At 37.6% G+C, this 14,538-nt stretch overlaps 1 protein-coding gene across 2 annotated transcripts in view; it reads left to right on the forward strand.

Moving 5' to 3' along the window:
* Positions 1 to 14,538, forward strand: part of LOC105212217 (proton channel OtopLc) — a 114,944-nt gene that overhangs the window by 10,257 nt on the left and 90,149 nt on the right. For both annotated transcript variants that reach the window (XM_054231662.1, XM_011184076.3), the window contains exon 2: positions 3,830 to 6,234. In XM_054231662.1, coding sequence (XP_054087637.1) covers positions 4,046 to 6,234 — 2,189 coding nt within the window. In that variant the 5' untranslated portion in view covers positions 3,830 to 4,045. The remainder of the gene's footprint in view (positions 1 to 3,829; positions 6,235 to 14,538) is intronic.

The raw sequence follows: 14,538 nt of genomic DNA on the forward strand, positions 1-14,538 counted from the left end.
AACACTTTCTCGCATTGCATGCGCAATGTCGACGCCCATAAATTCATCATACATGCGAGTGGTGTTGGCTGTAAAACTATTTCTTCATTGTAGATAGTGGTTTTAGTGGTCACACAATTTGTAGGGTTGTCACAAAAAATGCATAAAATGCAGTAGATGATGGTGTTGTCAAGTGTTCGGTGAGTGGCAAGGATTATTGACAATCACCATTTTCACTATATATGTAGGTAGTGTAGATTCATTAAAGAAATGAGGTAATTAGTATCAACAGTTATTGCAATTGGAAACTGTTTGTATAAATTCTCAACTTACAATATAGTAAATGAGAAAGATACAAGTTATTTCAGAGAACTGTATAACATAGATTTGAAAACCGCTTCAACAAACTGTGGATTTATTCGAAATTATCCATAACAAACATAACTTTTAGAAAACTGTTCATAAAATTGAAAATTAGTTTTGATTAATGCTCGTTTTCAGAAAAACACCTCACTGAAACTTTCGAAATATACGACAAAAGGCAAGTTTTTAAAGACACCGGAAGATAATTGTATATAAGGGATGTGATAATTCTTGAACCGATTTCACTCATTTTCACCATCAAGGTACACTATATATAGGACTATATTAGTTTTGTTAAGATATCTTACATATTAACCGATATGTGCGATATAAAGCCCACCGGAAGTTTGATAATCCGAATATAAGGTATGTGGGAGCTAGGGGGGAAAGATATGACCCGATTTTAACCATTTTTGCTACAGAGACACACTATTAGAAGAAAAATCTTCTTTTTGTATTAAATTAAAATATCTGAGAAATGTAACGATATTTTCGATGAAAAATCACCCTTACCCACTGAGTTGTTCATATTCGATATCCGGGGCATCGAAAAGTCCGATCAATTTTTTCACAATTGATGCCACACCTCAAGATGGAATCACATTAATTTTTAATCCGTGTTATCAGGGTATACCGAATTTCATCGAAATCGGTCGAGTAGTTCCTGAGATATGGTTTTTGACCCATAAGTGGGTGAAACCACGCCCATTTTGAATTTTTTTTTAATCTGAGTGCAGCTTCCATCTGCCATTTCTTATGTGAAATTTAGTGTTTCTGACGTTTTTCGTTAGCGAGTTAACTCACTTATAGTAATTTTCAACCTAACCTTTGTATGGGTGGTGGGCGTGGTTATAATGTGATTTCTTCCATTTTTCGACTGTATAAGGAAGTGGATAAAAGAAACGACTGAAAAAAGGTTGGATTATATAGCTGAATTGGTTTGCGAGATAAATACAAAAAAACTATTTGAGGGCGGGACCACGACCTCTTCCAAAAAAAAAAGAATATGATTAATGCGATCCTTTATACCAAATTTTAGCCACTTAGCAACTTTGTTGCGAGAGTATAAAAAAGAGCAAAATTCAATGTTTTTATATTCTTCAGATATAAATTAATTTCTTAATTACTGATGCCAAAATTGGGAAGGGATATCTACGCTTCAGTATTATAAAACAGTGTTCTAGGAGATATTATATGGTCATTTACTCTTTTTCTTTGCTTAAATCCTCTAATGTAGTTCATCTTCTTTTTACAACAGTGTTTTCTAAGACCTTTCAGGAAAGCAAGTTTTTATCTAATCCGCGTAAAAAAGAAAATAATTGTTTTTTTCGGTTTCGAAGTAATGTCACCAATTGGGAAATGTTCTTGGCATATGACTATATATCAATATGTTTTCACCTATTTAGCAGGTCCTTTAATATTGTTCTTTTGCTTGGATCCTACTGTTTAAAATGCAAAATTTTTTTTTTAATTTTGTATAAGAGTTTCTTGCCTTGAAAGGATTGTTTCTACTTTACTACTACTATTTTGTATGATTTGAAAATGTCTACGAATTATTTGTATTTAGTAAAAGTCTTGTTGCTATACATAGATCGATTAAGATGTTCAATTATTCTTTATAGTATGTTTACATATGAAAATAATCTCGTTCTAAGCTCGTTCAATAATCTAACCGTTTACATATAGCCAAATGAGATTATCAATTGTCAAATGTGTTGCATTTGTTGTTGTATTACACATATTTCTCTCGCTGTCGGCGCAAAATTATCGATAAACCTAGGAATAACACCGAAAATCTAGTTGTTTAAAACGAGATAATTTTATAATCTCGGATTATCCAGAGAGAAATTTTGTATGGGAAATCTCGTTTCTTAATTACAGATTATCGAGTTAAGCTCGTAAATGGAGATAATCTCGTTATATGTAATCATAGTATTAGACAGGATGATAACCACTTACAAAGGTCTCTCTGATTCTATCGTAACAAATTAACATAAATGTTTCATAAGTTCACATATACATATGATAATTTCATGATAATATTTTACTGATTACAACTGTTGCACAAACTGAGATTACTCCGCGTATCAACCGGAAACATTGATACAGGGGATGTTCCCTAAGTTCAATAAGAATATTTGATAGTCCTGTCATTTGTCAGTTGTTTTAGATACTAGTTTATCGTAAAAATTGTGAGGGTCTACAATATACCAAACTTCGGGTTCGGCGTAATTCGGTACTTAGACATAGATACATCATAAATTATGGTGAAAATATTTTTTTGTTGAATAACGATAGCTTCTAAGTTGGTCAATGCAACTCTGCGAGCTTATTTTTGGAATAAAAAAAGGTTTCCATAAAATCCATTAGACGTTTGGCTTGGACTTTAGGTCTATAAATCTCCATATTTGCTAAAATAGGTGGAGTTGCTTGCTGATGCATTATAAAAAATTACTGTTTTTTTCTAAATACATAATAATCTAAAAAATGTATGTATTTCAAATCAATATTTTGGTTTATTTTTGCTATTTCATTCCACTCAATTGCTAAAGTCTTTTGTTGGACAAACTTCTTCACATCACATACTAAGTTATTTTGTGTTGTTATTATAAGAACCACAGCGAAGATTTATGACAGCATTAGCAATGAAATTCTTATTGATATTTCCATTATCAATGGGTCCATTTAGTGGTCTAAAGCGGCTTAAGAATTGCCAAAACTCTACACTTACATACATATAGACATTGATAGTATTAGAAGCTGTTTAGTAGCTGGCGAATTCGTGGACAATATAAATGTACTTAAAAGCCTTCTACACAAACTACTGTCGTAAACTTGTAAGGTGGAAATAATAACCCCGCATATTTGTTGGCACTGAGTCAACCGCCAGATATCACGACGAAAATGGTTCGTCGACAAAACCGAAAGTGCGCATTAGTGAAACTACTTGTCTCTGCGTCTGTCTGGACGATCCCCAACAAAAAGAAAAAAAAAGAAAAACAAAGCCTTTTGCTATACACACGCTACTTAACTGGCTGGAGGGGTTGCACCCTGTTTTGGTGTGTTGTGTTCTTCCTTAAATAGACTCCAGCTCTTTTACTTCGTTGACTGCTGCTATTTCCTGCTACGCATTATTTTTGTCATTTCTCCTCGAGGCTCAAGATTTTTTGGCAGACGCGTAAATAATATAAATGCGTTTTAGCGCCTATTGTTGTTGTTGTTATCGTTTGCTGTCACACATTTATTACGCGGAAAGAAAGCAAACACAAATATAAATTGTTTTGTGCCATTAACCCAAGTGGCAGGCAAGCAAAGTGTTTACATGTGTGTGTGTGAGCTTGGTTTATTTACAGGACTAGCGCTGCCACCAGCGCTCTGTCTCTGCTGGGCACTTGTTTCTTCAGGAAGCAAAGAAAATTGTGTTGAAATTGTGACGTAGTTAATTCGCCGAAAACTCAAATAATGCTGGTGTGTGTTCTCTTTGCAGGTTCCTGAACTTGGCGATGATGCCACAAGCCGCAGTGAAGATGCCTAAGTGCAGTGTTTAAGATACCTAAAAGAGTTAACTGTACTTATGTGACTTACAGTCGAAACAAAATTAACTCAACCTTTTAAAGAGATTAAATACAGAATACTGAAACAGTTCTCGAACAGTGTAACAGTGAGTTAATTGTGACCGTTATAGTGCTGCAAATCCGCAATCATGGATAGTTCACCAGATCTATCCTTGAAATTACGTCGCGGTTCGAGCGATTCACGCGACAACTTCTACATGGATTTCGCGCAAGGCATTGACTCCGACATCGAAGAGGTGGATAATAGCGCTTTGGCGCTGGAACCCCAACAACCACCACCGCCCCCATTGCCCATCGTAGCACCCGAAGATGTGTTGGGCGCCGGTTTTATACCACCACCACCATTGGTTATGCAAGGTCAACCATTGCCAACACTCACCGAACATGATGACTTGCCGCCAACACCACCACCACAGGAGCAACCCATCGGCAGCGTCGTCGACTCACCGCCAGCATCGCCAACATCATCCGTACTCGAAATGATTCCACCACCACCATTGTCACCACCTATGATAACACCACCACCGCCGGTGCGCGTAATGGCACCACCTTCGCCACCAATCGAAACCGAAGACGAAGGTGATGATGGCGATGTCGATGAGGAAGAAGAAGAAGAGGATGATGATAAGTCAACCCCGCCACCGCCGTTACCACCACTACCATCGAATTTTTCATATGTACATGGTAACGGGGCGCATGGTTCTGGTATACCGGGAGTAGGTGCCGCAACACCACCAAAGTCGCCATCAACTTCACCATCGCCACCAGATACACCACCGCCGTTACCAATGAAATTGGCTTCGCCACCACCACCACCACCACCTATGCACGCACAAATGCCATTGCCACCGTTGACACCGCCCTCTGAGAGTGATCAATCGCAACCGAATTCGCCACCACCATTACCACAGCATGCACCGTTACCGCAATCGCCACCACATTCCACGGGTTCGCCAGCCAGTTCAGTTGGTTCGCAACCGCGTTCGACTGGTTCACAACAACGTGTAGTGTTGGCTTCACCACCGCTCTCTACGGGCTCCCGACCACGTTCCATAGGTTCGCCGCAAGGGTCGATTAGTTCGCCACCACATTCGGTGAGCTCTCAACCGCGTTCAATTGGTACGCCTCCACGTAGCAGGGAAATTATAACAGAAGATGGTCCCGCTACACCGCCACCAGATTTCGGTGAGCCAAGTGATGTTATTGCTGCTGCGCTGGCTGCGGCTATCGAAGTGAAATCGGCTGAACTTATACAAGGTATTACACAAGGCACCGCCTACCATATGATTGATGAGAATAAATCAAATCTGTCAAATGAAGATGAGTCTACGACGATAACTACACCACCAAGCAATGGTTATTCCGGTTCCTCGATGATTGTGCCACCTGCTGATCAATTGGGTGAATTGGAACAGGATACTGATATGATGTTGGCAGATATACCACCACCATTAGGCATGGAAGATGAAGAGCCAGACGATATTCTGCCAGTAGCAATGGAAATTGAAGAAGCGCCAACTAAACTGCCAGAAGAACCCATGGAAGTTGACGAAATCGTAGAAGAAGAGGAAGTATTAAGCGAACGGACACCAATCTCTGATCGTCAACCGAGTGAAGATCACACCACCGCGGACACGCCAGCTGACGAGGTGGTCGAGACACGTGGCACACCGACCTCACAGGCCACACCACGCAGCACACCGCTGCCAACACCACCACCATCCGGTTCGCCCAAGAAAAAACGCAGCAGTGTTAGCATCAGTGGCGGCAGCGGCTCTGGTAGTCGTGGACCAAGCCGAAGCGCCAGTCGCAGTGGCAGTCACAGCGGTAGTCATGGCGGCAGCCGAAATGCCAGTCGCAGTGGCAGTGTACGTGGCAGCATTGCCTCACGTGCTGGCAGCATCGCCGCCGCCTCAGTCGCCTCAGCAGCGGCATCGATTGCATCCGGTTCGCCACCGGTCGTCGAAGCAACAGCTCAAGCGGCCGCAGCTGTTGTGGCTTCGCCACAAACTTCCATCAAATCGATACGCAGTCAACCGTCGTCTATTAAGTCGGCGCATTCTAAGCACAGCGCTTCACCGCCAATGATGAAGAGCCCACCAGAGGGCGATCGACCACCGGTAATGCCATCACCACCATTGATGCGCTCACCGCCACACGTCAAGAGTCCACCATTAATGCATAGTCCACCGAAGGTGACCAGTCCACCGCGTGTCTACAGTCCACCATTGGTGGGTAGTCCACCAACGCGTAAAACGGATTCTGTGGATTTGGAAAAGGACGAGGAAGAAAAGCCCGTGAAGGGACCATCAGTGGGGTAAGTCGTAATATTTTTATATTTTTTGTATTTATTGCAAATTTTTGAATTACTGATATGGGAAAATCACTAAAGTCGGGCTTCCATGATACTTAGAACAAATTATCTTTTATAATGTGAGGTTTTGTACTATTTTTTTTAATTTTAACGCTTTTTCAATAAAACTAAAAACCTTAAAATACACTATTCATATAACTGTTAATATTTTTGTACATACATATTTACCCATCTGCCCGGAAGCGATTCATTTATGATTTAATTTCTTTGAATGAAAGTACATATGTCTATCCTATATAAATAACGGTGAACGTCAGGCACATGAACTCAGTAACACAAATACATACATACTTCGTTGTAAACACACGCATGGAATGGCACTGGCTTTGCCAACGTTACAATTAACCATCTTGAAAAGGTTGCAGCACTGAGTTCAAAGTGCATATTGCAACTATTAAACATACATATATATACTCCATATAATAACTGCATACGCTTATGTACACATAGCCATACATATATGTATATTTCAGTGCATTTGTTGCATGCCTTGCCTTGCTGTGCCTACTAGTTAGTGACGTTTGGAAGTCATTGTCCTGCCAGTAAACAGTCACGCTACAACATGACATTTTCCACTTTGACGCTTGTTATTATTGTGTTGTTGCTGTTGTTGTTGTTATTATAATAGTAATGGAAAAACTAGCTGTTGCACCAACTTGCATGAATATAATTATTTATTAATGCAATAACAGCGAAAGAAAAAAATGCGGAAGAGTGAAAAAGGAGAAGACAGTCCTGTATGAATACATACATATGTGTTTAAGTTGCTCATGTATAGACCGTCGTATTGACATGATTGTCGTCGTGCATAAAATTCGTTGTCCTATGACGTTCTGTGTGCCAAGTTTTAGGAGTTCCTCTATTCATATATGTAAATTTTGAAATTTTTCGCAGAATATGCTTAAATCAATGTTTCATTTCAGCAGTTCTTACACTTAATATTACCGTTGTAACCCATTTTTATAAAAATCTTCAAATTCAGTCAAAGCTATTTTTATACTCTCGCAGCATGTTGCACAGAGTCACCAAGAAATAAAAGATCTAGATATGGGGTTATATATATATAAATGATCAGGATGACGAGTGGATTTGAAATCCGGATGTCTGTCCGTCCGTCTATCCGTGGAAGCGATAACTTGAAATAAAGTTATGAGAATAAAATTTGGATTATAGGATCACATTAAGGATGGGCACATTTGGATGTAATTGTTTTTGAAAAGTGGGCGTGACCCCGCCCCCAAATAGGTTTTTTGTATATAACTCGCAAACCAATAAAGCTATATAAACCAAACTTTCTGCAGTCGTTTCTTTTAGCCATTTCCTTATACAGTCCAAAAATGAAAGAAATCAGATAATAACCACGCCCACCTCTCATATAAAGGTTAGGTTGAAAACAAATTTTTACAAAATGAAAAATGGGCGTGGCATCGCCCACAGGAACTACTCAGGGACTACTCGACAGATTTCAATGAGAATAGGTATATAATATTTTCTTGACACCCTGACAACACGCTTAAAAAATTAGCGAAATAGGTTCACAACCATGACTACTTTCCTTATAACTCAATTTTGAATTCCATCTGAATCCTTCACTTTATAATATATACATTAGGAACCAATGAAGATAGCGAAATAAAACTTTACAAAACTTACAAATACTGTATATGATCTGTGGCATCACTTGTGAAAAAATTGTCGAAAACGGACTATAACTTTTCAAGGCTCCAGATATCGAACATGTTGAACTCAGGGCCTTAGGTTAAATTTTTACCGAAAATATGGGTAAATCTCTCAGATATCTCAATTTGATTCAGAGGAAATTGTTTTCAAAAATATAATCCTTTAGCTTCCATATATTTAATTATAGGTTTTTCAAAAATTCGTTGGGCTTTATTACGCATTATGTATTGGTTAATATGTGATATTTCTTAGCAAAATTAAGTGAGCGTATAGTCTTGGATATAGTGTATTTTGCTGATGAAATTGAATGAAATCGGTTCAGGAATTACCTCAGCCCTCATACACTATATAGGACGATTTTCGTTATTCTATTAAACTTTATGCCGAATTTATAGATAAATTTGGGTGTTATCATAATAAAATTTTTTCAATAAATTGCGAGAGAATAAAATGTTCGGTTGCACCCGAACTTAGCCTTTCCTTACTTGTTTGCTATAAACTGTATAATATAATGTACTTGAGGTATCTTCTTAATATTGCAGAGATTTTCCTAGGCATTAAAACTTGCGAGGTTGCAGCTAACGCGGATCTGTTTTAAGCAGTTTATATCTACCTTCATCAATCTACTTACCGCATTCTGAATTCTATCCTAAAAGGGTTTAATCAAGATCTACAGAATGACCGTTTGGTTGATTAATTTTGAAATTTCTAAGCACAAATTAGTTTCGTACAATTAGATCACTATTTTAACCTTTATATAGTTGTTTTTATTTCAATCTCTCTCCAAGTAATTTCACTACAAATCTCAATTTTAGAATCCCCTGATCGTTTTGGTTTTTTAAGTCCACTCTGGTGAATTTTTATTGATATTTGATATGTTAATGGCTACTAAACAAATTTTTTTGTATTCTATATACATGTTCTATATTTACTTTTTTAGATTTCTTATCTACTTCACCTTTTCAAAGCAGAAGTTGATTCACTCTTCTTCTCTTGCTCTCCCCAGCTGATAATATATTGAATATTTTCAGAACAGGATAGTCTTCATCCGTTTCCTAATTCCTCGTTGTCTATTTGTTACGATTCTCTGTTCTAAACTTATATTAGGCTGGCACTTTTATGCTCTTTATTCAATGTTTTATAAAAAGTGTTACAGTGATCGAATTTGGTTCAATTATGAGCCGTTTCGTTCGATCATCTGTTTCCATCTAGACGGCAACTTCATAATACCCCCCTCGTAGAAGACGCCCTCCTTATTTGCGAAGAACTCGGACAGCCACTTTTCACAAGCCTCTTTTGAGTTCAACTTTACACCACCAAGGGTGTTCGCCATGGACAGGAACAGGTGGTAATCATTTGGGGCTATGTCCGGGCTATATGGTGGATGCGATAAAACCTACCATCCGAAGTGTGTGGTCCGGCGTTGTGCTGGTGGAACACTACACCCTTTCTGTTGGCCAATTCTGGACGCTTCTGGTCGATCGCCTGCTTCAAGTGGTCCAGTTATTCGCAGTAGAAGGTGGAATTAAGCGTCTGGCCATATGGGAGCAGCTCATAGTGAATTATACCCTTCCAATCCCATGAAACACACAGCAAAACCTTCCTGGCCGTCAATCCCAGCTTGGCCACGGTTTGTTCACCGGCCTTCGACCACGACGGTTTTCACTTGATATTGTCGTATGTAATCCATTTTTCAAATCATGCGGCACCCAAACATCAAGCTTTTTTGTGTATCCAGCCTTCTGCATATGGTTTAAAATGATTTGGTGACTAACTTCCATCTCCTGGATGAAGTCACGAGATGCCACATGCCGGTCTAACTCGCTGTTTTCCATGATTTGATCGGTATTCGTCGTCACAGGTCTTTCGCCGGCTGGTTTATCCATGGTGTCGTTTTCACCCGCTCTGAATCGTCGAAACCATTCTTCCGCAGTTCGAAGTGTAAGAGTACCATCCCCCAAAACACCATTAATCTCACGGAACGTTTCTTTAGCGGATTTGTCTTTAACGAAGGAAAACTGGAAAATAGCGCGAATTTCGGCGTTAGTGAACTCCATGTTTAAACGTTTATAACTGTTGAACGCAATATCCAAACTAATCATGCATAGCGTAGTTTTGTAGGTTATGTCAAGACCTTTCAAAGATGTATAGTATTGCCAGATACTTGTCATAGACAACATTTTTCAATCTTAATTCGGTTTAATGCTTTTAAATGTAGATTAGAGGACGTATTTGTTTTCATTATTTATTTTACTCTTACTTTTCTTATATTATTAAGAATTATATTCAGTTGTTAGAGGTGACAAAGCGTATTGATCTGGGGGATATAAATATGCTGGAAGAGAGCTGGTTTTGTGTATATACATATATACTATGGGTACCATAGGTTAGATTTGTGAACAGGCTTAGCGTCGAAGTAGAAAAATAGTTTCGACAATCTGCATTGATTACTAGCAGATTATTTGAAAATAAAAGCGAATAGTTATTCTCAGAGATTTGCAACCATCAAGTTTTCAGTTGAAGTCTGTTTCGTCTTATTTTCATATCAAGACAACCGCTTAGTCATGCGAGCATTGTCCGGTCTAGACGATGGCAACTTTTTTTGTTAGTGAATTCACTTCTTCTCTATTGGAAGTGGTAATAGTCTTTCTTTAAAAGAATTAAAATGAATGGGGTTACATAGAGTTAATGTAAATTGATTGTGCTAGTCGTAAGTTTTCAAGAACATATTTGATTTTACTGCCGCAGACTTGCTGTAAACTCCAAAAACCATAAATTAAAGACTCGCTAAACTTTGATACATTAACGTTATGCAGAATCAGTTACTTTAAAACGTATTTATATTTATGCTTTATCTAACTTACATCTACATATACTTAATTGGGTAAGATCTTTTCGAAAATTACCCTCAGTAATTAAAAAAAATGAACGTCTTTGATAAATTTAATCCAACAAAAAATGCGTGATATGTATATTTATACACTCGCGAGTAATTGGTGAACAATAACAAAACAAAAGTCGACAGTTAATCGCATTAAAAGAATACAAATACCCATAAAATCATAACAACATTTGCCGAACACACACACACACTCGCGCAATAAAAACAGCCAAAGCAATAAATATCAACGTGTTGCGGATATAAGGTCGAAATATCAAAGCCACAATAATATTGAATTGCTGAATTACCGCCAATTTCGCTTTTGTTGTCAATTGGCGTGTGTGACGTGCACACATAATCATAGCATACTTAGTGGCGCATAAGCCACTGCGCGCTAATCTAAGCGCATGTGTGTGGGTGTGTGTTCGTGTTTCCTTTGTCATTGTCTGGCATGCGGACACGGAATGGCGAAAGTGTTGCCGCACACAACACAAAACAGCCATAATCCGCTGTCAGCTGCGCTTACACCCCCTCTCAACTTCACCACAAACAGTCGGCGTTTCGCTCGAGCGCAGACAATTTTTATGAGTTCTTTGTTTCATCAGTTGGGGATATTTTCATTTGCAACGCAATACCATCCATACTCCAGCCCCTTCTTTTCTCATACACACGTTCTCCATATGTTTTTTTGTTGTTTTCGAAGTCACATATTTTTGCTTTATGACCTTTTGCTACGGCATGTGTTCGGGCGTATTGTTGTTGGCTGTTGAAGTTTCAAAACAAAATGCAAATCCGTGTCCCCTCCCCCATCCGTTTAAATGTAAGGGCGTGAGTGGTCGCCCAGCTAAGCTTAACTGCGACGCACCCTTCTCCTCGCCATTTTTCAGTCAACTCGCATGGCTCGACGCAACATTCAAGTCAAACGCATGCAAGTGCCGGAGTTGTTTTTTTATTGTTTTTGTAAAAAGCAAATTAGAAGCACGTATAACACATTTTAGCTTGATTTATTTCCTTTTATTCTTCGCATTTAAGTCGGCATTTCTTTGGACGCTGACTAACATACATATTCCTTGGCTTTCGCTTATTTTGTTTTGTTTTATGGTTTATTCTATACTCCTTGCTTCCTCGGATAATTCTCAAATACACATTCTAAATAATACTAAGTGGTATTAGTATATATGTATATGTATGTATGTGCACCACAAGCTGTTGACTGCAGCAGTTAATAGGTTTTTTCCTGCGTGTTAAAGCCTTCAGGGATGTGCCGCAATTTTGGGGTTGTCTGCTGTGTGTGTGTGTGGCGCGAAATTTGCATATAAAACATGTGAAAGGGAAAGTCGGAAATTAACATAAGACAAATGTATGTTGGCTGTCGCCATTTGGCATTTCATGTTTTAGCCATAAAACAAAGCAATAAGCAGCGACGTAATTTGTTTTCCTTAAAGCCTCGGCATCGGCGGTATTTAGGTAATGTTACGTGTGGTTGAATTTTCCGGTTGAAAATGTTACGCTTGTTTTTCATGTGTAGCTACTCAATTACCATACTTGGTTTGGTTGAATTTTGTAGCAACAATTTTGCTAACGAAAATGTTACATATGCGGCCAAACCGACTTTAAACAAGATCTTTGAGATTTTCTTTATCTGTATTCAAAAATGAAGAACTACATGGTTATCATAGTGGGTCAAAATCTATATTTCACTCGAGGTCTTCAGTAATCAAACAGTGTTAAGTTAAAGCTTAATGACAATTATTAGTTTGCTAGATCGGACATGGCTTTAGTTTGTTGCCATGCAATGCGCTTTCCATAAGTTAGTTATTATCGGTCTTTAAGGAAGAGAATACAACTGAATCAACTTACTTTTGTTCACTTTAACCGTTCAATATTAAACCGTTTCCATTATCCAGTGGTAGTGAAAATTTCAGTTCAAATCAATACAGAAGTTTTAATAGAGAGCTTATAAACTTATTTATGATATAAAATTATCTCCGCTAAGATTTAAACAGCACTTTATTAAGGATAAGTCACGGAGTAACTCTACTCCATTATCTGCTTCGGATGACCCATAGTTGTAGATGAGAACTTATTTAGATTTTTTGTGTTATAGCGTTTTCGCACAGCCAACTTAATTTAATACATTAAGTTTGTAATTGAAAGACCAGTTTTTGTCTTTCACACAGCCGACTACTCGATTAATGATCTGTTGTTATAATTTTTTTTTTTTGCTGTTCAGAAGAAGTTAGTAAGTTTCAATAGCTGATTGCTATTTTATCAATAAACACAATCAATATAGCGGGGACAACAACCCACAGAGTTGCATTCCAATTTCGAAACGATTTGTATTCGATTAAAAATTAATTGTTCAATTAACTCTTGTGCGAAAAGGCTATTATTCTCGATTTCATTTAGATATTAATTAACAACCGTCGAACTTTCTTCAATTCTGCTCATTAAAATGAAGACAATTTGATATGCTAACTTTAATGCGATTTAACCACTTTAAAATATTTCATAACATTAAATTGTATACTTGGAATTCTGTTTTTTTTTTAACCAAGAGGTTAGAAAGTCGGGAAGATATGACATCACTGAATGTTCATTATTCGGCACTGGCTATTATTCTGTGAATCATACACGTGCACCACCTTAGCGGGCGACAAATTTAATGATTTAAAATCCCTCTTTTAACATAATTTCTGTTAATGAATGCTTCATTAACCTCAATTTATTCTATCGCAATACCTTTTTAGGTTAGCAGCCCTTTTTTTAATGTAACCCTCAAAGCATTGCCCACCGCCATCTACTCATTTTTTTTCAACTACGCACTAATTTCACGTTTTGATTTATTTTACGATTTAAAAATGTGTATCCAGATTTACTTTGGGTTTGTCGACTTCTATTTTGAATTTGCTTAGATAAGTGTCAGAAAAGATATTCGGGTTTCAAGGCATTTATCACATATGTATATATTTATAGCAATGTTACTCTCCGAAAATCTCAAATCTATTTGAGGTTAGACCGCTTTTTTATTATGAAATTAATCTAATTAAATAATCTTGTGGTGTGTCTCGAAAATAAATTGATCGTCAATCAGAAAATGCAATCCATACGATATGTACGTTTTCAGCCAAATGGCTTTAGTTTCGCCTTTATCGAAGAAAATCTATAAAATATTGCATATTTTCTCTTTGCTTGTGTCTATATTTGACGCTTGTTCCAACAATACTGAGTCAAGCAATCGTAAAACTGTCGGAGAAGATTTTTTAGTAGGAAAACTCACCTTTCTATCGCTCTTATACAATACAAAGCAAGATACAGATTACTGAAAGCATCTACTGGAAAAATAATGTATAAATTTTTACTAGACCTTATATACCATATAATCAGGTATTATTTAAAAGGAGAAGCTTGACTTGACCCAGGCCTCGCTAGAAGCTTGACTGAGCTTTTCCTCATTTTGATGATGTGAACTTCGATATTATCCGACTGATGTAGAGGTCTACTAATACGAGGGCTGCTATATATATTTCTGGCCTAATAATGAAAATAGGAATATTTATCAACGAAAATGGTTTTATTGTTTTTCAAAATATTCTCCATCAAGATTTATACACTTTTGCATGCGCTCAAACCAATTTTCGAAGCACTTTTTTTGAGCCTTTTTTGAGCGATTGTCAAATTGTGCA

Source organism: Zeugodacus cucurbitae, chromosome 5, assembly GCF_028554725.1.
Source record: "Zeugodacus cucurbitae isolate PBARC_wt_2022May chromosome 5, idZeuCucr1.2, whole genome shotgun sequence".
NCBI lineage: Eukaryota > Metazoa > Arthropoda > Insecta > Diptera > Tephritidae > Zeugodacus > Zeugodacus cucurbitae.